The 21733-nt window shown below is 44.3% G+C and overlaps 3 protein-coding genes across 8 annotated transcripts; 1 reads left to right on the top strand and 2 right to left on the bottom strand.

Moving 5' to 3' along the window:
• Positions 1–1317: 1317 nt before the first annotated feature.
• Positions 1318–2871, bottom strand: LOC113586649 (polyadenylate-binding protein 1A-like). The gene is given in 4 exon segments (XM_035520595.1): positions 1318–1394; positions 1447–1868; positions 1870–2361; positions 2363–2871. Coding segments are annotated over 4 exon segments (1500 nt in total).
• Positions 2872–5895: 3024 nt separating this feature from the next.
• Positions 5896–11507, bottom strand: traip (TRAF-interacting protein). Of its 2 annotated transcripts, none has more exons than XM_027024944.2 (16): positions 11391–11504; positions 11004–11120; positions 10823–10880; positions 10659–10745; positions 10290–10329; positions 10038–10165; positions 9783–9877; positions 9429–9542; positions 8976–9063; positions 8488–8577; positions 8286–8374; positions 7688–7843; positions 7548–7587; positions 7148–7264; positions 6937–6987; positions 5896–6750 (listed from the first exon to the last, which is right to left on the bottom strand). In XM_027024944.2, the coding sequence occupies exons 2-16, from the start codon at positions 11099–11101 to the stop codon at positions 6634–6636; spliced, it is 1368 nt and encodes a 455-aa protein (XP_026880745.2). In that variant the 5' UTR covers positions 11102–11120; positions 11391–11504; the 3' UTR covers positions 5896–6633. The 2 variants fall into 2 exon arrangements, with proteins under 2 accessions (XP_026880745.2, XP_026880746.2); XM_027024945.2 differs by having other exon boundaries at positions 6643–6760; positions 6898–6987; positions 11391–11507.
• A 228-nt stretch (positions 11508–11735) lies between these two features.
• Positions 11736–19687, top strand: mon1a (MON1 secretory trafficking family member A). 5 transcript variants are annotated; one of them, XM_035520273.1, is made up of 7 exons: positions 11743–11822; positions 12142–12308; positions 12515–12688; positions 14211–14630; positions 14896–15661; positions 16522–16669; positions 17541–19687. In XM_035520273.1, the coding sequence occupies exons 3-7, from the start codon at positions 12556–12558 to the stop codon at positions 17679–17681; spliced, it is 1608 nt and encodes a 535-aa protein (XP_035376166.1). In that variant the 5' UTR covers positions 11743–11822; positions 12142–12308; positions 12515–12555; the 3' UTR covers positions 17682–19687. The 5 variants fall into 5 exon arrangements, 4 of the variants coding, with proteins under 4 accessions (XP_026880741.2, XP_035376166.1, XP_026880742.2 ...); XM_027024940.2 differs by lacking the exon at positions 12142–12308 and having other exon boundaries at positions 11736–11822; XR_003411639.2 differs by lacking the exon at positions 17541–19687 and adding an exon at positions 15837–16119 and having other exon boundaries at positions 11770–12308; positions 16522–16604.
• Positions 19688–21733: the final 2046 nt, after the last annotated feature.

Below are 21733 nucleotides of genomic sequence, written 5' to 3'. Positions count from 1 at the left end.
CACCGGGCTGACATCGCCTGAGTGATGAGTGAGTGACGATGGTCAGCCGAGGAAACGTGACCGAGGACGGGTAGGATCCTGGGTATACACTGGGACGACCTAAGGCAGGCACTGCCGCGGTACTGGCTTGAGCTCCTCGTGGCAGCCCGGGTCCACGTATCCCTGTACGGCCCGAACAAATGATTCGTCTGAGGGCTCGTCCTTTGTGCCTCGGTTTCGGAGGTAAGGCCTACGTGTTCAGCAGTCTCATGAATGCAGTGGGTGGGTTCTGATAAAGAGGAGCAAGTGGAAATGAGGGATGCGCTTTATCAAGTGTTTATTTTGTTCATTTTGTTCTTTGTGTTTGTTTGTTTCTGAGTGGTTATTTTGTTCATTTATTTTTGATCACTTTTGTTCATTTATTTTTGTTCCTTTATATTCACGTATTTTGCAAGTGCGTATGTTATTGAGTTTAAAACCATCCATCTATTATGCAATTATAGAAAATACAGAAACTGCATGAGACCTCTCTTGACTTGCTAGAAGTTCAGACTGTAGCAAGCTTAGCATTAGTAAATGGAAAATGTCATTTTAAGGATTAATTTAAAGTATTCATGAGGTATTTCTCCTAACATCGATGTATCGACAGTACCAATAAAATAAATAGCATAACAAGAATTATAGGTGTATAATAGTGTAGTTACCCACAATGGTTAAAGTGTTTGAACAGAGTTGCATAAAAGAATAGTTGGTTGGATCGTGGCATAAGGTCATGAAACGGTGAAATGAGGTCATAAAAAGAGTGTTTACAGGGGAAAGCGGTTTAACATTGAATTAGACAAACTAATAACACAAAACATAAGGGAGTTTAGAGATTCTGTGTCCTTTCAGAATGATTTGTGCATATGGCAGGCTGCTGCAAAGGATCCTGGGTAGGCTTCAGCAGACCTCAGTGTAAGATATATTAATAATATGAATCATAATAATACTAGTCAGAGGTTACTTGACTAGTAATCAGAATGTTGCTAGTTCAAGTCCTACCACTGCCAAGTTACCACTGCTGGGTCCCTGATCAGCAATGAATCCTCAATTGTATTATTAATACAATCCAATACACATGCCTAATGCTCAGCTGTCAACTGCAAAAACTGACATTCTGAGCATTCGAACAGTAAGAGGAACAAAAAGAAAGGAGTGACCGACTGTACACATCTCAATCATTTAGCCTTTTTACATGTTGTTTTAGTTTACTGTAATCAAGGCCTGAAACTGGAGTCTACGGACCAGGCAAAAATATTTCAATATTTAATGCGTTTTTCTTTTTTCAGTTTCAATGTTTCAATGAGACTCAGGAGACTCCAGCATATGCAGTAGCTCAGAGTTGTCGATCTCCAGGAGCAAACCCGTGATTTTCCCTGCAAGGGTGGGGTGCATGTTCTGGATCACGGGGAACAGACCATCGATCACCCAACATCTGCTTCTGCTCCTGCGGAGGTTCCAGAGCCAGCACGGAGGCAGTGGGAGGTTCCTGGCCTAGAGATTGGTCTGCAGCGGGCCTGATGGTACTCGGCATGTTCTGGAAATGCTGTGGCTGTATGCTGTGTGTGGTCCAGGGGGTGCTGGGGTGGAGCTGTGCCAATTGGCTGCTCGGGTAGTAGGCAGCCCAGTTCTGAGCCTGTGGAATGGCCACCATGAAGTAGCCGGAGGGCGGGGCGGGCTGGTAGGGGTTGAGCACTGGGTTGGGCACGGTACTCACGCTGGCCATGCACTGCATGTACTGGTGGGTGAGGTGGGCCTGCCGCTCCTCCTTGCGCTGTGCCAGGGCCACGTACAGCAGCTTGGTGCCTATGATGCACCCATTCATCTCCTTTACCGCCTCGGTTGCCGAACACAAAGCCAAACCCTTTGGAGCGGCCGCCCTCCGTCATTATCTTGGCACTCGTGATTGTCCCGAATAGAGAGAACTCTTTACGCAGATGCTTGTCGTCCAGACTGTCGTCTAGGTTTTTAACGTACAGGTTCACTCCCTGGTAGCGAGTCGTGCCGTCCTGCTTCATCTGCTCAAACTTGCGTTTGAGCTCTGTCTGCCTCTCGCCTTTCTTCTGGGCACGAGCCACATACAGCTGCTTCCCATTCAACTCCTTCCCATTCATCTCATCCACAGCCCTTTTGGCATCCTCGTGCCTCTCGAAGCTCACAAAGCCAAAGCCCTTGGACTTGCCGCTCTCGTCTGTCATGACGCGACGGCTCAGCGTTGGGCCGAACTTGCTGAAGATCTCATTCAGCTTGTTGTCATGCATGTCCTCTCCAATGTTCTTGATGTACATATTGGTGAACTCCTTGGCCTTGGCCCCCATCTCAGCCTCACGCTCCTTGCGAGACTATGAACACTTTGCGGTCATTGAGCAACATGCCATTAAGTTTCTCAATGGCTCTCTCTGTAGCCTCGCCGGTCTCAAAGTGCACAAAGCCGTAGCCCTTAGAGCCATTCTCATCACACGCCACCTTGCAGGAAAGGATGTTTCCAAAGTTGGGGAATGTGTCGTAAAGGGCTCCGCAGTTAATAGACTTGTCCAGGTTTTTGAGGAAGATGTTGCCAATTCTGCTCTTCCTCAGAGAGGGGTCTCTCTGGGACCACATAATGCGCATAGGCCTGCCTTTGATGACGTTAAAGTTCATCATATCCAAAGCACGCTCAGCATCTGCTGGCTGCTGAAGGTTCACGTATGCATATCCAGGTGAGCGACTGGTCATCATGTCCCCACACACTCGGATGGAGACAATTAGACCAGCAGGGCTCAGTTTCTCGAATAGCATGGCCTCCGTAACGTCTGGATGAAGATCAACTACGTACAACAAGGCCATCGGAGCACTTGGAGCACTTGGATTCATTTTCGTGAGGAACGTCGTTGAACCTTTCTGGAAATCGTAGTCTAAAATAGTAAATGAACAAAATAAAATATTAAATGATTTAACTAAATGATCTAACTACACAAATGATAAAACAGTTTTCCAAAATATAACAGCAATTCAACAGAGCCAAGCAAGTGTCGACCGACCAAAGCGATCAAAGGAACACTTTAGCTTTAGAATACAGATACATGACAACTTGGTTGTTACGTAAGAGTTCTTTTACGTAAATGTTTATTTTTAAATATTATCCAAATGCCATTTATTTGTTTATTTTTAAAAATCGTTAATTATTAATTATTCAATCATTTAACATGATAGCGTTAATGGCGTGAATGAGAGGCTTGTGTCTGTACTAGCCTATTAACTGTACTAGGCATTAACAACGCCTTACATTCCAAATACCTAGTTAAAGCATTTTCCAAAAATCGTAGATATGCTGGTCACACTGGATCCAAAAAATACTTTTAGTTTGATAAACGCAGCAACATTCATTTTCTTTAGCCTAATGCTAGGCAACAAAAATTTATCGCATTAAAGATAGTTAATGAGATGAAGTCAGTTTGCCTTGGAGAAGGTATATGTTCTTTGACGTTAATAATACTCGCCTGGAATTAAACCTAGTAGAGTTTCACAACGACGTGCAATTTGTAAAATGACGTCTTTTGCTCTCAGAGTTAGAAATTTGTAGAAATAAGAACATTGATTATTTTTTTTAATATGTAGGTTAGAAATCGAAGTATAAAGAGCATATATATTATCTGTGCGAATTATTGAATGTATCTAAAGTAAACATTTAGTAGGCCTAAAAATATAACTCATATGTAAATCATATCAAAAATATGTTATTTCGAGTAAATTACATGCGACATATCGAAGATTTAGATATTTTTGGACGGCCACCAGCACACCGCCTCATGGGAAGATTTTTAGAACTCTACTATTATTCTATTTTTTTTAGAACTTAAAAATAATCGCCTGGAATTAAACCTAGCAGTGTTCTCAGAGTTAGAAATCTTGAGAAATAAATATATCAATTTATTTCCGCCCATGGGAGGACCTTTAGAACTTTATTATTTATTCATTATTTATTTATAACTTCTCAGTGTTTCCAACTCCAAGTTGAAAACGTATGAACAGGCATAAATAACGCGGGCGAAACGGGAATAGAGGAGAGAGGGGAAAAAATAAAATGGACAGAGACGAAACAAACAGTGTCACAAGATTGCATCCATCCAGTGGTACAAAGAGAGGTTACAGCTTCTTCCGGAAGTTTCCAATAAATGTGTAGATATGTGAGTATGTCTTCAGTAGCCATTGTTGGCAAGCTCCACCTCCCAGTAGCGATGGCAGGAGGAGAAGTCCTCCCAATTACCAAAGCGCTGGGGGGTGAACTTCACTTTCATCTCAGTCCGGGAGTCCTGAACCCTCTTACAGTCATCAGAGAGCAGTAGCCATGCGTGGTTCCTCATGGAGTCCAATGTGACCTCAGCCGCAGCACTGCAGATCCCATACCACACTGAAATTGGAATGTAGTTTGAAAATTCTGATCTCCAGGATCGCTCTTTACTATGGAGCCAAAGCTGTGAAACTACATCCTGGTCATGTTTTAACATGTGATAAACTCCAGGAAGCACAGGTTCCACCTTCTTCTTAAGCTTTAGCTGCCTGAATGTCTGAGCCAACTCTCTGCTCATCATGCTGCGCCGCTCCGAGACTGTAGTTCCTTAGACCATTCCATGTTTCTCTGATCGGTCTCCTTCACTTCCTGGGATGGTCCTCTCTCCTGATGCCCTTCCCATTAAACTGAAATGTATCAACAGCTTTGTGATGGCTGGCCCAGTGAAGAATGAGTCTGTGACAGTGTTGTACAACAGTCATTACTGCTGCTGGATGTAGCTACAGTGCCCCTATCAGGCTTACAGACACTCTCGACCTCTTGTTTCTACTGAGTGATGAACTTCACACACTCCTGTAGACAGCGCACATCCCTCAGGTCTGGTGCTTGAAGTAAGAAAAAGAGTGTTTACGGGGAAAAGAGGTTTATTATTGAATAAGACATATTAATAACATAAAACATAAGGGAGTTTAGAGATTCTGTGTCCTTTCAGAATGATTTGCAGACAAGGCAGAAGCCTCTGTAGGCTTCTGCAAAGGATCCTGGGTAGGCCTTAGCAGACCTCAGTGTAAGATATATGATCTCTCCACCAGGCTCAGGACCATATAGAAAAACAATCTTCTTTAGGATATGGTCAAGAGAAGTCTTCTCATGGAATGTGGCGGTAACGGGTTCCAACTGCTATGGGTGCTGAATATCAGTTTGCATATATTGACTAATGTATGGTTTGGATATAATGGAGGGGAAAGCAAACACTAATATATAAAAGAAGGTGGGGTGAACACAATCACTTCTGAGACATGTATAAAAATGTGGGTTCGTTGTGTAATTGTTAGACGTTCTCCGCAGGTTGCCTCAATAATGCTTGTTAATGTTAACCTGCAATAAAGGACAGGACCAGCTATATAATGTAAGTCTAAAACTAATTCTAGGTCTAAAACTAATTCTAGGTCTAAAACTAATTCTGACGTCTGCGTCATTATTTTCTATTTGAATGCTCAACTTTAAAACTAACTGATTGAGGACTTAGGAATGCAGTTCTACAGGGGATCTTTAGCTGTGGACCCACAGTTATCAGCAACAACTGATGGATGACCTAAAAGCTGCATTACTTTGTGTGTGAGGTCTGAAATTTCCAACTATGCAAACCTTTCAAAAGGCATCTGCGTACCTGCACAATTTTGGAAATTTCAGACCTTTGTTCACAGAGTTTTGTAGTGGATGGGTCTAGGGGTCATAAGAGAGAGACAGTATAATGTACACCTTCTGTCAAAATGATTTATTGCTCGTTTTTGACTGATTGGATGATTGACAGCTGTCAATCATCCTCCAACCACACCCCCTCCTTACCCCATTCCCTCCCCCTCCAATTCTTGGGAGCTGGCTGATTGAATAAGACCTGTTTATTAAGTTTTAGGTTTACACACATCTAATGCACAAATAAAAACTAAGCTATGCACACTGACAAAGATACAAAAATAAATCTGTGAATGGCGGGGAAAAAAAAAAAGTTACAGATACTGACTTGTTTAAATCTCTTGTTGGACCCCTGACACCAACCTCTGTGAGATCTCAATTCATTAAAATGTTCTAATCTGAGAAAAGTAATAGAACTAATGTTTCTTATTGTGAAGCTGGGACCAGCATTGTGTCCTGCTTTAGGTGTCCAACACTGGTCCTGGAGCTCTACCGCCAACACACTTGGCTCAAATATTCAAATAGTAGTAATGCCCCCTGTCTAATTGGATCAAGTGTGGTAGATTTAGTTTAGACTCTATAGGATAGCAGATATCCAGGATCAGACCTGGGCACCCATGACTTGCGTGTGCTGTTTTCTGGGCTGAGAGAGCCGATCTTAATTTAGCATTCTTTCGCTGAGAAAGAGACAGTCCCTGGCATCATGTAGAACCAGGTACCATAATAACAACCTCTCATAGATGGTCACTAAAAAGATACAGAGAAGCCATTATGAATTCCGAGCAGCTGCACAGAGAGCACACCTGGCTCTCCTACAGCTGTGGCTTGTATAGAGGGAAAAGTCTCAGGCAGGTGGAAGGAACACAGTTCTGATTTCCATATCAATATGGAAAAGGTGACTGGATGTGGAGGTTGGGGAAGGTGCAGGGTCACTCCAGGAAACCATCGAGTGTGGTGAGGTTGGGGGCCAACTTGCTTGCAACAGGCCTAGACACCTTCTTTCTCTTGGCTTTTATGACGTGGGGCCTCATCTCAGCCAAGGGAGACTGAGTTACACTGGGGTCAAGGCAAACGAACACGGTCAAACTACGAGCTTCATGGTGGCACACACAGCTAGTTTGGTTACACTGAACGCTGATGATATTTTAAGAGGATGGTATTTAAAAGCAGCCATGTACAAGAGCTTATACAACCTCAAATGACATCTTTATTAGTGCTTGAGACAAGGATACAGGCTGGATGAACTTGGTCCTTCCTCCAAAGCCATCGTAACCTGTTCTTACCTAGAAGAAATCCAAACAGTGTTAATGAAAGCAATACGATTGTTACCATCGCTACAGCAGTAGCTATTATATCATCAGTTGATGTTTACCAGTGCTATGATGCCCATCCAGTTTTGCGAGTGTGCGTGCGAGTGTGCATGCGAGTGTGAACACAGCTTACAGAGCCAGGTTTGCTGTGTGGATCTAGCATGCTGCCAAATGTCTTCTTCCTGAAGAGCAGAGAGTTCCGGAACATGGACTCCACAGAAACTTCGTCTTTGGTATGAGAGTTTTGATTCTGAGTGCACGTGCACACACACACACACACACACACACACACACACACACACACACACACACACACACACACACACACACACACACACACACACACACACACACACACACACACACACACACACACACACGATAATTTATTTTAAAAGAGAGACTTGCTAAGACAAGATACTTAATTTGCTTTCAGTTCACTTCCAGTGCAATTGTGATTTCTAAACAAACAAACAAAACAAACATACTATAATAAAACATGTAACAAAACAAAAATCAAGTCTCACCCATACCTTACTTCCAAATACATTTTCACCATGTTTAGATGAAGAGCTGCAAAACAAAGTGTGGAAAACACATGGATCTTAGTGTTGACAGCAGAAGGTGGAGATGGGTGTTTGGTTTAAAGATGATGGAGAGGTAGGGCACTAACTCTGTCAGTTCCAGGCGCATCTTCTTCATTGGCATGGGAATAGATCTCTTCTCCACCTGCTCAGGTGTGTTGATGTCAAAGGTTAGGTTGAGGTCGATGTCCTGACTGTCAATAGGTGGGTGTAATCTCGGGGGTTTAAGCTCTAAAGGGGCGGGGCTGATACACACGCACAAAAATTACATTTCCAATCCAGGACAAATTGGCAGAACAGCATGATCAATCAAAAGAAACTTTAAATAAATTAATAAGTAAATATAAATAGATAAAAAGGACATAGAAAATCATTCAAAAAAGATTTTACGGAAAAACAACCTAATTGCTTTAAAACAATTAAAAGGACTTAAAACTGGAAAATTCAACAATAAAAAGGTAACCAGTTCTCCAGGACCAGTTAGATAATGGATTCCCTGTGATGTGATGGAACGAATAATGAACAAAAGCTAGCATTAAGCAAATAAGACCAAGCCGAATGGTCAAGGCAGTACTTCATTAGCATCAAATGGAGGCCACACTGCTCTGATGTTTTAAATATTCTTTTTATAAGTCTAGTCACACTAATTACAGTCACTGCAGTAAAAATGTTAAGAAGGTAAACAACCTCTCCAACACCAGGCGGCTGATGGCCTCGTTGGTGCGAGTGGGCGTGCTTAGGGTCTTCTGCAGTATCTCTACTTTCTTCTTCAGACTCTACACACACACACACACAGACACAAACTGTGGGATCACTACTGCACAAATGTATGCATGCATGCATATAGAGCATGTTTTTGAGGGGCTTGAAAAGATGTGCATTTCCTTACAGTGACCTCTTTGTCTGCATTGGTGAGGTCATTTTGCAGAGACTTCATGTCCTCGGTCAACTTGTTCTTCTCTGCTATGGTCTTCTGAAGCTGCACATCAAAGGATCAACACGCGCGCGTGCATGCACACACACACACACACACACACACACACACACACACACACACACACACACACACAACGATATACAATATACAGTAATACAATGTTTTTGACTGAAGTAGTCAGTTGGTGTTCTTTTTAACTTATATACATGTGTTCTCTTGCAAATGCCACATTTACTGCACTTCCCAAGCCAATGTATGTCAAAAAAAGAAAAAAGAAAAAAAAGCAAAGACAAGATTGTGCTGCTTTTGTTAGCCATTTCCTCTACAACAAGCAAACACAAAACATGTAATGTATTGTGACAACTCAAAAAAGAGAAACGATGGCCCCACATGTCCTGACGGTGTCTTCGGGTCAGCAGCAGAGGAAACCACACAGGTACCTTATTATTAGAGGAGAACACGTCTCTCTTCAGCTTCTCACACATCTCATTCGAGGATTTGAGACCGCCCTTCAGATTTTCATACTCTCTGAAAAGACAGAGAGACAGAAAAAGAGTGAGTGAGTGAATAAGAGAGGGAGAGAGAGACAGACACACACAGGCAGGCAGAAAGAGACGATAAGATTTTACAACTCCTTATAATAGCGAAAACACTTTCTGTGAAAGAGGTCATTCTACGTCAAGAGAGAAGTAAAACTGGAAATAGACGACAATTCGAGCAAAAACGAACAAGCCCGCTATCATGAATAAGGCCGAATGACCTGCCAACTGGTAGCCCTCGACTTCTGCATGGATGAAACAGATGCTGTCAATGGTGCTGATGAATCAGAGAGAGAGAGAGAGAGAGAGAGAGAGAGAGAGAGAGAGAGAGAGAGAGAGAGAGAGGTGTGTTACTTTTTCAGGGAGATGCAGTAGATGGAGAGCTGTTCTACGGCGGACTGCCCCACCCCCATGTCGGAGATCATGGCCTCCACCTCAGCCCTCTGGCCCTGCAGGACCACATGAAGACTGCAGGAGAAAAGAACAGCCCAGACAACATGAACCCCAGTAAACAGAAGCACCCTGTAAACACAGCAAGTGCTTCATCGGACACTTATTAGAATCGCCTTACTGTCTCTGCATTTCTGATTTTTAACACTCTCTTTCACAAACAGGTATGTGTATACACACACAGCACAGGCAGAGAGAATGTGTACGTACACGTACACACACACACACACACACACACACACACACACACACCCCTACCTCTCGTAGGTTTTCATTTTGATGCGGAGTCGCTTGGCTTCCTCTTTAGCTGACTCACTCTCCCTGTGCTGGCTCTCCAGGTACTGCAGCTGTTTCTGCAGGATTACAGGAGCACAGGTGTGCAATATTACTAGAGAACAGGCATGCAGGATTACAATGAACACAGATAGGGTTCACTTAGCGTGTGTCACAAAGCAGCTTTACTAATGTATGGGTCCATAACACACACACACACACACACACACACACACTTACTCGAAGGGCAGTGCAGAGCATCTCCTTCTCCCCTATCTCTCTCCTGACTCGGTCCAGATCCGTCCTCTGCCTCTCCATCGTCTCCTGCAGAGCTTCAGCCGCCTTCTGCTTGTCTCGCCACTCCCTCTCTGAATCAGTGGCCAACCACATGCACAACGATCAGGAGCGCAGCGATCAGTGTTGCTCAACACCAGACAGATTCAGCCCACACCTGACAGGTTCCTGAGAAAACCTCACTAGCTTGCATCTTACCCTTTTCACATAAAAGCGCTTTCATTCTGCCCAGCTCATTCTGAAAAGCAAACCAGATCAATTCAAAATTACGCAATGTAATAAACCTAGACCAAATATAAAGGATTCAGAATTTACTGCAATAAGTAACCATATAGTCACAAGTACATATAGAATTATTATTTGCAATACAGTCTACAGACAGTATGCATTGTAGTAATATAATATATTTTGAGGAAACACACTTTATATAGAAATGTTCTTAGCAAATTACTTTTAGAAGCAATGATGAACACTAGTTACCTCCTAAATCAGAATTAAGGTCACATTCTAAATAAAACATTTAGCTCAAGCTGTGAAAAAAAATCAAGTTAATGACAGATTGGTCACCTGTAAGCTTTCTGGATCTGTTGCAGAACCCTCATCCTCGGCCGCTATATCAAAGAATAGCTTGTTGATGATGTGCCTTGTACTGACCTATCAATGAGTGATTCATTACGGTCAAGTTAAAAAGCAAAGAATATAATTACCCTGTCACACCAAAGATCACCCACCTGCTTCCTGCATTGTGGACATGTCTTTGTGGGAGCGGACTGGAACCACTGAAGAAGACTGTTGTGGATGGAAGAACACAAACACAACAGAACATAATGTGGCAGGATACAGATTGAGGGCCAGGGTTACCTGCAGCAACAGGCAGAGATGACTGTCCTGGATGTATTAACATGATCTCACCACACATAGTGGAACGTGTGGCCACAGTGAATCGCTGCCACGTCTTTTGAATGGTCAAAGAAATCCGAACAGATGGTGCAGTAAGCTCGTATTGGCATCGTCCTTCTGCAGCCGAGTCTAAACGGCAGTGGGCAAACGCGTGTTAACGGACAAGCTACAGCCTGGCTAAATGATCCGATGACCTATATCTATTATCCGGTTGTATACGGGACTACATGCAGCTGTTGCTCACTATTGCTCACGCTGTTGTGGTTCCACCTTCCCCAAACTGGCTAACCAGTTAGCATTAGCTACGCTTGTTATCCCATCGCTAGGTAAGATAAGTAAGAGTGACGTAAAAGTTACGAAGCTCTCAGTCCTATTGTATCTTCCTTTGACTTCACGTACCTGAAAGTCCTTTCGGGGTTATAATACAAACACAGCAGACGTTAGAAGTGCTTGGCCATTTTCACAGGACTTGTTTTCAGGCGAAGGATTTCCATACCGCGCTTTCTTCAAACGTCACGTCCCCGCCTAGCTAACGCTTTACGCACTCAACAAGCGACCACTCGGAACAGAAAACCACTTAGAGCGAAACATTTTCATAAATCACAAGTTGTCGAGAAGAAACGGTCCCACCGAATCTGGATTTTAAAAAATATTTACGGTGATATCATTGGCAAGACGAGAAGAAAAACAACAACAACAAAAAAAACCAAGCTCAATGTCCCACAATGCAACGCGGGTTGTAGTCCTCCGAGCTGACCTCTGACAGACCCCGAGCTGGTGGCTCAGACGGAGCAAACCCGAACTCTTTAAAACGGCGCAGGACCGGTGCAGGTAGATATCGTCATCCTATAGCCATCGAAATACGTTCTTCCGGAGGCCACATCCGCTGCCAGGCAAAGTCTTGTTGAAATCAGCAACAATAACAGCTAGCTTTAATCGACAGAGTCAGACTGCGCCTTGTTAGTCCGCTAACGTTCACTCGTTAGGTTAGCTAGCGACACTGCCGAACCTCTCATATGGGGTTATATTTCTCTCGTAAGGGGTCATTTCCCTCATATGGAGTTATATTTCTCTCATAAGGGGTTATTTCGTCCTCTGTAAGAGTAGTACTTCCATAATTAATTCTTTGATATTTTAATTAACTTTCCAGACAAGTTAATTTGACATGAGTTACTCTGCATTCCTTCTCCACCGACCGACCGTTGGACTCGCCTGTGACGGAGTTATCAGCCTGTCTTTTCAACAGTCATGTCATCACCATTTCCACTTATCCTAGTCTGCATGGCTGTGCTCCTGGAGACATTTATACGCTGCACGGTAATGTGTGTCAGGAAAACAACTATTTACTGGCTTTAATGGCGACAACTCCTGTCCAAAAAAGTGGTTCGGTACTTTTGACGTGTAGTGTTATCGTAGCAATTGTAAACTACATGACAAATTACGAGGTTTTTATTTTCGGGGTTTGGGTTCTGCAGTGTAAGCTCAGTATTTATCTCAGTATAAATGCCCTGTCACGCCTCCAGTATTGCTGTCGGTGCCCGCCGGACACGCACACATCGCTGGAATGGCGGCAGACGTCCACAATAAGGGAGGAGCGACCTGGGACACAGCGAAAGGAGGCCTGGCAGCGGTGGAGCGCATGCGCAGTGACAGGTCGGACAGCCCGACCCCGGGACTAGTGGAAGGGACCGAACCAGGTGAGAGGATCTGGACATTTGTACAGCCACAACAGGTCGGAGCAGCCAGCATGACAGGACTTGGTATAACTTGTATGAGGGGAATTATTAGAATATTCAAATGTGTGAAAGATGGCGTGAATGTTGATTATGGAGATCCTTGCGCATGCACAAAGCGTTGAAAGAAAGATAAGGAGGAAATGATGAAAATGGTAAAATGTGTGGAAAATTATGCAAAAACTTTATTAAACTACATTCGGTAGTATAGATGTAAATGAATAATTAAAGCAATGCGTGGCATATATGGTTCCCAGTACATAAACAACAGTGCCTACATTCTGATTTAACAGCTTGCGTCTTCTATAGTCATGTGATGCTGTTTCTGTTTGTGGATTGTATATGATGTTTTAAAGGTAGGTGGCTTGACTTGTTTCCTTTGGCAATAATGCGCATTTCAAGCACGAACTGACCTTTTTATGTCTGTGTGTACTTCCAGTATTTTATGGTCCAATCTCATGTTTCCCAAGTCTCAGGATATGAGTCTCTGATTCCAGTGATTAAAGCCTTACTCTCCTCACCTTGAATCGCTGACTCACACCGTTCAGAAAACATGAGTGAAATTTGCTCTTTGTACTGCCACAATGACTCACCCAGGACGAGGTGGATGAATGATTATTGGAGTTGCGCACTAACTAGTTTTGACTTGTAAATGGCACTTTGCTGAAACCAGTTCTTATCCACTGCTCCTTTATCGCTCAGGCTGTTTTTTTTTTTGTGCAGTATGTGAGACCTGCTGTAGATATCAGCCATGCATAGAAAGCTGCCATGTCTTGGACTTGCCTTTACCAGGCTGGCTGCCTGCTCACACGCTGGCTCTGATTGTACAACAACTTGTCCAGTACAACAACCAGCTTTGGAAAAAGCTCATGTTGTTCAATAGAAAATACAGTAGGGTCAGAAGGGTTAAGTGACATTATGCAAAATTTCACCTAAACTTCTTTTTCCTTTTCCTTTTTTTCATTTTCACTCTTTTTTGGTCACAGACATAAGAAAATGCTACAAGGTTTCCTGCCTCTGACTTTCTCAGTTCCCTGAATGCCCTGTGCAACTATTTTGCAAGCGGTTGCTATTTACTTCTGTGACTTCATAACAAGAAGTAAAACAGCAAGCACTGAAAAAAAGAAGGGGGGGGGGGAGTGGATGTGGTTTCAGTCTGATAAGATTTTAACGCAAAGTTGGTGGACTTCTGTCCTGTGGCGGTAATGCCATAGACAGAAAGAAATTACATTTCTGCAGCTCCTTTCCGTGATTTAAAAGGTATTCAGTGAGCAGCCAAGTTTCAATAAATATGGAAGATTCTCCCTTTCTCATTTCCAACATTTGCCTGGAACATGAAATTTGTGGAACGGTTTATGATTGAATAAACTGGGTGAACAGGATGAGCTGGTAGGCATAACTGAACTGTTGCGAGTCTGTTGTGACACTGGGAAGCAGCAAAAAATGGGCAGCCTGTGGCTATAAGTGTGTGTGTGTTTTCCCTCAGGCGCAGGCCAGGAGCACACCATGTTTGTCCATGCCCAGTCCTTCGAGGACCTGACCGCTGACAGCGAGAGCAACCCCGACGCAGAGCTGACGGGTAACCGTCGCTCTGCCGTGGGGGATTCGGAGGAGGTACAGGAGGGGCAGGGGGTGGAGCTGCAGGGAGGCAGCACAGGCAACGAAGCCGGGGAGCAGAAGCAGTGGGCGGGGCAGCAGCGTGGCCTGCGCCCGGCGAGGGAGGAGGATGTTACGGGCGAGGCGTGGCGAGCGCACCGCAAGCACGTGTTCGTACTGAGCGAGGCGGGCAAACCCATCTACACCCGCTACGGCACGGAGGAGGCCCTCTCCACCATCATGGGAGTTATGATGGCACTCGTGTCCTTTGTCGAAGCTGAGAAGAACATCATACGCTCCATTCATGCTGGTGATTGGCTGAGTTTTTTTTTTTTTTTTTTTTTAAATTACTACTCTTATTTCCATTGGTCAACCTGTAGGTGACAGATAATGGTGTTTTTTTGCCAGGGCTATACATTATTTCAGGCACTCTTCAACCCCACCTCTTTCACTCCACTACGATTGATCAGTCATCACTGCTAATTATTGAGCCATTCAAGAGGATTTTAACTGGATTTGGGAAGGACAGGTTTATTTAATCCCGGTACCGCTGTGCTGTCACTTTCTTCCCCCAGACGGATACCGTGTGGTCTTCCTGCACAAGAGCCCGCTAGTTCTGGTGGGCGTGTCGCGCTCAAGCCAGTCAGAGCGCGAGCTCTCGCGCGAGCTCCAGTACGTCTACTACCAGATCGTGAGCCTGCTGACGCTCACGCAGCTCGACCACGTCTTCCGGCACAAGCAGAACTATGACCTGCGGCGGCTGCTCGCCGGCTCTGAGCACCTGACCGACAACCTGCTGCGGATGCTGGAGTACGACCCGGGGCTCCTGCTGAACGCCGTCACCAGCCTGCCCCTGGCCAGCGTGGCGCGGGACGCCCTCTCCGCTGGCCTGCAGGTGGCCCGTGCCAAGAGCCTGGTCTTCTCCATCCTGCTAGCCGGCAGCCGATTGGTCACGCTGGTGCGGAAGAAGGACCAGTACCTGCACCATATGGACCTGCACCTGCTCTTCAACCTGGTGGGCTCCTCGTCATCCTTCCGCGAGGGCGAGGGCTGGACACCCATCTGCCTGCCCAAGTTCAACACGGCGGGCTTCTTCCACGCCCACATCTCCTACCTGGAGCCTGCGTCTAACCTTTGCCTGATCCTGGTGTCCACGGACCGTGAGGACTTCTTCAACCTGTCCGACTGCAGGCGCCGCTTTCTGGAGCGTCTGCGCCGCCGCAGTGCCTACAAGGCCCTGCAGGAGGCGCTGCATTCGCCCACCTACCCTGTCTCGCAGGTCGGAATCCCGGAGCTCTGGCACTTTGTGTACAAGTCGAAAAGCTCGGGGCTCTACACCAGGTGAGGGAGAGTTCCCAGCTGCACTTTGAATGCTCATTATCATACTGTAATATAATTACATTATAAATATTTATAGCATTAGAATGTATATTCAATGTTTTATGTATGACAGTCGAATAGATTTCATACATAAATGTTTTGTTTAATTGCATTTTTGTTTTTGGTTTTTTTTAAGCTGCATCTTTTGATACCGGTTGTCCTGATGCACATGAACTGCAGTGAGGATCTTGTGTGTTCCTGGCCCCAGAACTAACAAGGCCCGGACTGGCTTGATTAAAGATGCAGTTATGAGATCATGCCCTTTAAATCAGGGTCATTGCATCTCGGCATAGTTTATACCTGATCTACAAGTCATATGCATATAAACATTCCCAGCAGGCAGTGGTTCGCAGATCGGCATATAGTGCCTGTGCATTTGAGAGTTCCTTGAATGCACTGACCTTGCAGCTGTGTACAGGGTATGCAAATTGATGTCATTATCTTGCTAAAGTGCCTAAATATGCCTAACTGAATATTTCATTTAAACAAAAAAGTCAGATTTTTTAAAAACACGACACAACAGCACTACTGGTTCTGCCCGGTGCGTTATGCCTAATTTATTAGCGAACTTCAAAAAACGTAAATATGAAAACACCTATTGTGAAAATATCAAGCATAGCAATATTATGGTTTTGTCAATGGACAAACCTTTCATTGCCTGTTCTACATTTTCTTACTGTCGTGATCTGTACTCCAGTTCCAGTTTTCTGTCTCCTCCCCAGTGGTCATTACTCCACTTCTAGATTTTCTGACCATCTCCTCACCAGTGGTCCAGTTCCAAGTTTCCTGACCGTCTTCTCCCCTGTCCCCGTCCCTCCCAGCCCAGAGCTGCCTGTGCCGTACCAGGGAGAGGAGGAGCATGAGAGGCTTATAAGACTGTACCGGTACCTGCACAGCTGCCTGCATCACCCCACAAGGCCCCTCCGCTCAATGTACCGGAGCGGGAACACGGAGAACCTCTTCGCCTGGGTGAGCACCCTCCCCTGGAACCCTCACACTGCTCCAGCAGCAGGGCAGAGAGGTTTGCTAGTGAAAATAATGTGTGTGTATGTGTGTGTGTATGTGTGTGTGTGTGTGTGTGTGTGTGTGTGTGTGTATGTGTGTGTGTGTGTGTGTGTATGTGTGTGTGTGTATGTGTGTGTGTGTGTATGTGTGTGTGTGTATGTGTGTGTGTATGTGTGTGTGTATGTGTGTGTGTATGTGTGTGTGTGTGTGTGTGTGTATGTGTGTGTGTGTATGTGTGTGTGTATGTGTGTATGTGTGTGTGTGTGTGTGTGTGTGTGTGTGTGTGTATGTGTGTGTGTGTGTGTGTGTGTGTATGTGTGTGTGTGTATGTGTGTGTGTGTATGTGTGTGTGTGTATGTGTGTGTGTGTATGTGTGTGTGTGTATGTGTGTGTGTGTATGTGTGTGTGTGTATGTGTGTGTGTGTGTGTGTGTGTGTGTGTGTGTGTGTGTGTGTGTGTGTGTGTGTGTGTGTGTGTGTGTGTGTGTGTGTGTGTGTGTGTGTGTGTGTGTGTGTGTGTAAGTGGTGTCAGAGAAGGAAACACAGGGACACAAATGCACCTGAGCAAGATTTTTCCCACTTATCATGCGCGCACCTGTAAGCGAGTTAGTTGCACGTTGGCTTCTAAAGTCAAATCACGCTTATGCACACACTGCGGGGTTGTTGTAATGTGCATTGTGGTAACTATCTCATAATTAGAGGGGAAAAGTTGATATAGGTGCACCGTTAGTATTTCAGGTTTCTACCCATAGCTGTATTGACTTTTATTTGCTTTAATCCTGCTTTTTTTGCGGGGTTCTCTTGCTGTCACAAGCTTCTCTATTGTTTCCCCAAAGGCCACCAGTGGCTTCGAGCTCTACCTCTGCTTCAGTCCTCTGGGAACGAAAGCGCTCGCCATGTCTGCTGTGACCAAACTGCTAAAGTGGATCAGGAAGGAAGAGGACCGCCTGTTCATCCTCAACCCGCTAACTTACTGACCCTGCAGTGGACGCACACAAACTGAGTCACATAGCAAACCTGCGATGAGGACACTAATCTACATCAGTGAAAGCTACAGGACGATCACCCCATTTAAATCTCACCCCCCCCAACCTATCGACTCTGTGCTGGATTCTATGTCCATGCCATCTAGACCAGCACAAACGGCTAGAGAGTCACCTGCTAGCCTTCTGTTATCTATTAAAGTTGCCTGTTTGTGCTGGACAGGATCCTATACAGACTGGAAGAGGTGTCAGTCATAGCATAGACTGTGGCCGAAGTCTGGGGGGTGGGGGTGGGTTACAGTCCCTAACCATATTACATAGTCTTTTCAGACCTTAGACTGCATGAGGTAGTCCAAGCACTTAAAAAACAGTAATACCCAGCAGGGGTCACTACAGGAGCTGTGGACAAGATATGTGGTTTATTGCTTTGTTTTGTTTTGTTTTGTTTTTTAACTTCTCAAACATGAATAATTATCTTTTAAAATGTCACTAGTTTACAAGCGTTAGTTTCATGGCATTTGACCTGCAAGCCACTGTAAGCAAGGGATCTCCAACTTCCTGCCTGGCTGGCTACCGTTGTACAGAGTTTAGCTCTGATTCAGCCCTAAAATTATACACAGTGGGTATAACGTATTCAGGACATTTTAGAGCCATCATGCATACAGCTGGACCAATGTCCACACCAGTGAAATAGTTGAAATATGTAAAGGAAACAAAAAAAAAACGGTTTAACTCTGCTCTAGGAAAATGCAATATCAAGTTGAATTGGCAAAAAAAAAAAAAAAAAAATTCCAAAATGTCCTGCTTTTTCCTGATGGTTACTCATGGCATCATGGCTCCTGTGTATCACTAACACACTAATAGCCAAACTCTTGCCTTTTTGTCATTTTAGGTGTCTTAGACCTGCCACTGTTCTGACCTGGTGCAACATATCAAAGCAACTGTCTTTTGCAAGCTAAGCCACTGTGATATCGAAATATTTCAGCAACGTTTCGTCTCGCCATGTAACTGTGTGCTCTCCAAGCTCAACAGAACTCCCTGACCAAAGCAGCTTCCTTGATCTTAATGCCTTACCTTCTCCAGCTATCCCCTGTGCTCAGAAGATTGAGATTGGCCCAATCAGTTGGGGCTTTGGGTTGGAAGGAGTGTTGCCAGTGGCAAAAGTGTCCAATGGCGGGATGGACTCCACCAACCCATAATTCTTCACTCCCTGTCTTGGATGGCCACGGCGAGGCACTGCACACTGCCGTGTCTGCACCGATGTGCCCGACTTGGCCAGTCTGCCTGTCATCGAGCTGAATCCTGGCACGACGGAGCAGCAAGAACACTGAACTGTGCGATTCTGGCAAGCTCCAGGACTGAGAGTGAACAGCATCGGACCAAATGATCCAAATACTTCACTCCACAGAAATGGTTAAAATTCAGTGAATTCTCACTCCGCTTTGTCCCAAGTTATTTATTAATGTTTTGACAACAATGATGTCTCCACAGGAATCATACTGAAGTTTCCTTTGTACTACAGGTATTCTATGAGCCTTTTAGGATGCACATCCTAAATGTCTGGAAAAACTTATTGTATCCGAGTGAGAATTTTTTGTTTTTCTATCTGAAAGCACAGGTAGTGTAACACAGGGTTGGAAAGCACTGCTGTGCAGGTTGATCACAGTAGTAAGAAGTGTTCATTTCATTAAAGCAGAAGGCTATGATGTTGGCTGACAAGTTTTTGCTGCTCATCTGGTAGAATCTTGGTCCAGAATCCGCACCCATTATTATTGTGTTGTGTTACTCCTGTACAATGGTTTCTGAGGCATTCTTACAGACATGCTTAAACAGTCCATCGCGGATTTGTTCTCTCTCCCTGTCTTAGACAGTAGAGGAGCAGGGTACCTCACGCGTGACAATGGCCAGCATGGCAAACAACTGTCATGTATCACTGACATTGTGCTTACAACCTGCTTTTAAAATGTAACAAATATTCAATAAAAACTTATTTAAATATATATTTTCTATTAATCATTGGTACCTCATTATCAATGATTGTTGCTAGATGGTAGTAATTGTCATTAAATGTTGTACTGTACGTTGCGTCGTCCTTGTTGCAACATGCGTTCCTCTGAAACTTCGTGCATTTAAAAAATAAATGAGTAAGTGGGGGAATTATTAGTTACCAACGCTAAACCAGAGTCCCACGGTTTAGATTTAACTAGTAAAAAGTTAACTGTTTTAACTGAAGAGGGAAGGCAAGATTCACCCTAACACTGAACACAAATGAAAATTGATGATATCTTAACATGAACTGGTAGTGCTTTCTAAATGCCATCCAAATGTATAGGGTACGTTTTTGGAAGCCTTTAATCTAGGCATTTTTTAGAGGTTCAGAACGTACTTTCATCTTCCAAAATCTTAGTACGTTAGTTTTTAGTTAGTTGTTATTAAAAAAAGTTGTTAATATGACATTTTCAGTAAGCAACATTTGAACCGTCGCGCATGAACTATTTAAACTTGGACCTTGAAGACCGAATACTTTCTTGCCCACGCCAGCTTTTTCGGAGCTGAAGAAGCCTGCAGGAGGCGACGTGGAGCGAGTGAAGGGTACGGGAGTGACCCCACGCGTGGAGCGAGTGAAGGGTACGGGAGCCCATATCGTGTAACCGTGACTGAGCCCACGCGTGGAACGAGTGTCGACGCCTGTTGCGTTCTCGTGTGAGCAATGACATCCTATTCTGTAACACGAGTTATTCCACGACCGTAATAATCTTTTGTTTTGGGTATAGATGAGGATGAAAACATTCAGGATACCTTAAGCTTGTGCTTTGCCATTTGTGCCATCTGGGGGTGTGAAAATGCACTGAAGTAGAAGCACCTTGGTTCACCCAGAGAGGTAAGTAGTTCGTGATGTACTCTTCAAAATAATCTCCATCACAAGAGGATTTTTTTCTCTCGGTAATTCTTAAGAAATCCGCATGTTTAAAAGGTCTGAGGGCGTAAGACAGATCCTTCTCTGCATGGTTTATAGAGTTGGTCGTCTTTTACGCGTTCTGGTTTGTGGCTACATCATCTTAGCTAACGTAGTCGAATAATCAACCCAAGAGGAATTTTACAATGTATTAAGTTTTTATTAAACGTCTTAATAATCGTATAAACTAATTTTTGTGAAATATTTGTGGTTTATAGCAGACTACTATTAGGCTAGTCATAAAGGAGACTCGATCTTTTTACCAACACTAAAACATTTAAAAGCTTATTAAATGTCAAAAACGAAACCTTCTTTAAATTGCCTAGACCAGAGTATTTATTATACCATGATATGTCATTTCGGTCTTATGTCGTTATGAAAATACAATACAATGTGCAAGCAAACGTACAGCAAGATTAGAGCGTAAGTGTAACGAGAGCGGAAGATATGAGTGTATCAGTGTGTGGGAACTACCGGCAGCGGCGGTGGGGTGCGGTGGGGGGGAACTTTTCACTCATGTATTTTGGTTGTTTATTTATTTACTTTTTATTCAATCGACGCACACCTGATTGGAGCAATGTTTAGATTCATAAACCCCGCGTTTAAAGATGCCGTTAACACTCCAGTGGGCTTTTGCAGTGATATGACTGATTTAAACCACATTTATGTCCCATTTTGGTTTATAAATATTGATATTGAGAAAGCAGTTCTACCTTAATAAACTGTGCATGTCCAAACGAGGTGGTTCATTCAGGTCCGTTACGAAATGGACACAACGTTGGCCATTTAACGCAGTGGTGAAACCTTTCCGGCACGAGTTTACACGTTAGTCGTTAGTCCACGCGTTACTTTAAGTCACGGGGTCGCGCGGGCACTGGGCCGTGCGCGTGTTTTCGCCCCAGAAGCACGTAACGATTGTGACGGGAATGTCAAGCAGCGGGGCCTCTGTTAATCAGCTACAGAGGCGCACGGCCTGGTGCGCGATATGGTGGTCAATACATGTCTTTGCTCAGTCGTGTTGTCCAGCAGTGCTCTCTTGGTAACGGATCTTTTCCCAGCTCTTGTCCAAAAACATCTAGAAGTCGAGCCG

This window comes from Electrophorus electricus, chromosome 20 (assembly GCF_013358815.1).
Source record: "Electrophorus electricus isolate fEleEle1 chromosome 20, fEleEle1.pri, whole genome shotgun sequence".
Lineage (NCBI taxonomy): Eukaryota > Metazoa > Chordata > Actinopteri > Gymnotiformes > Gymnotidae > Electrophorus > Electrophorus electricus.
Note: the sequence above shows the minus strand (reverse complement) of the source record. Positions and strands in the feature narration are given on the sequence as shown.

Bases quoted from the DNA above. Each gene is read 5' to 3' on its own strand.
- traip (XM_027024944.2), bottom strand. From the start codon at position 11,101: ATGCCAATACGAGCTTACTGCACCATCTGTTCGGATTTCTTTGACCAT. The intron at 7,588-7,687 runs GTTAGTGCCCTA...TTTGTTTTGCAG, and splicing joins ATGCGCCTGGAACTGACAGA to CTCTTCATCTAAACATGGTG. The intron at 7,265-7,547 runs GTATGGGTGAGA...ACGTGCACTCAG, and splicing joins AAAATGTATTTGGAAGTAAG to AATCAAAACTCTCATACCAA.
- mon1a (XM_027024940.2), top strand. From the start codon at position 12,556: ATGGCGGCAGACGTCCACAATAAGGGAGGAGCGACCTGGGACACAGCG. The intron at 12,689-14,210 runs GTGAGAGGATCT...GTTTTCCCTCAG, and splicing joins AGTGGAAGGGACCGAACCAG to GCGCAGGCCAGGAGCACACC. The intron at 15,662-16,521 runs GTGAGGGAGAGT...CGTCCCTCCCAG, and splicing joins AGCTCGGGGCTCTACACCAG to CCCAGAGCTGCCTGTGCCGT.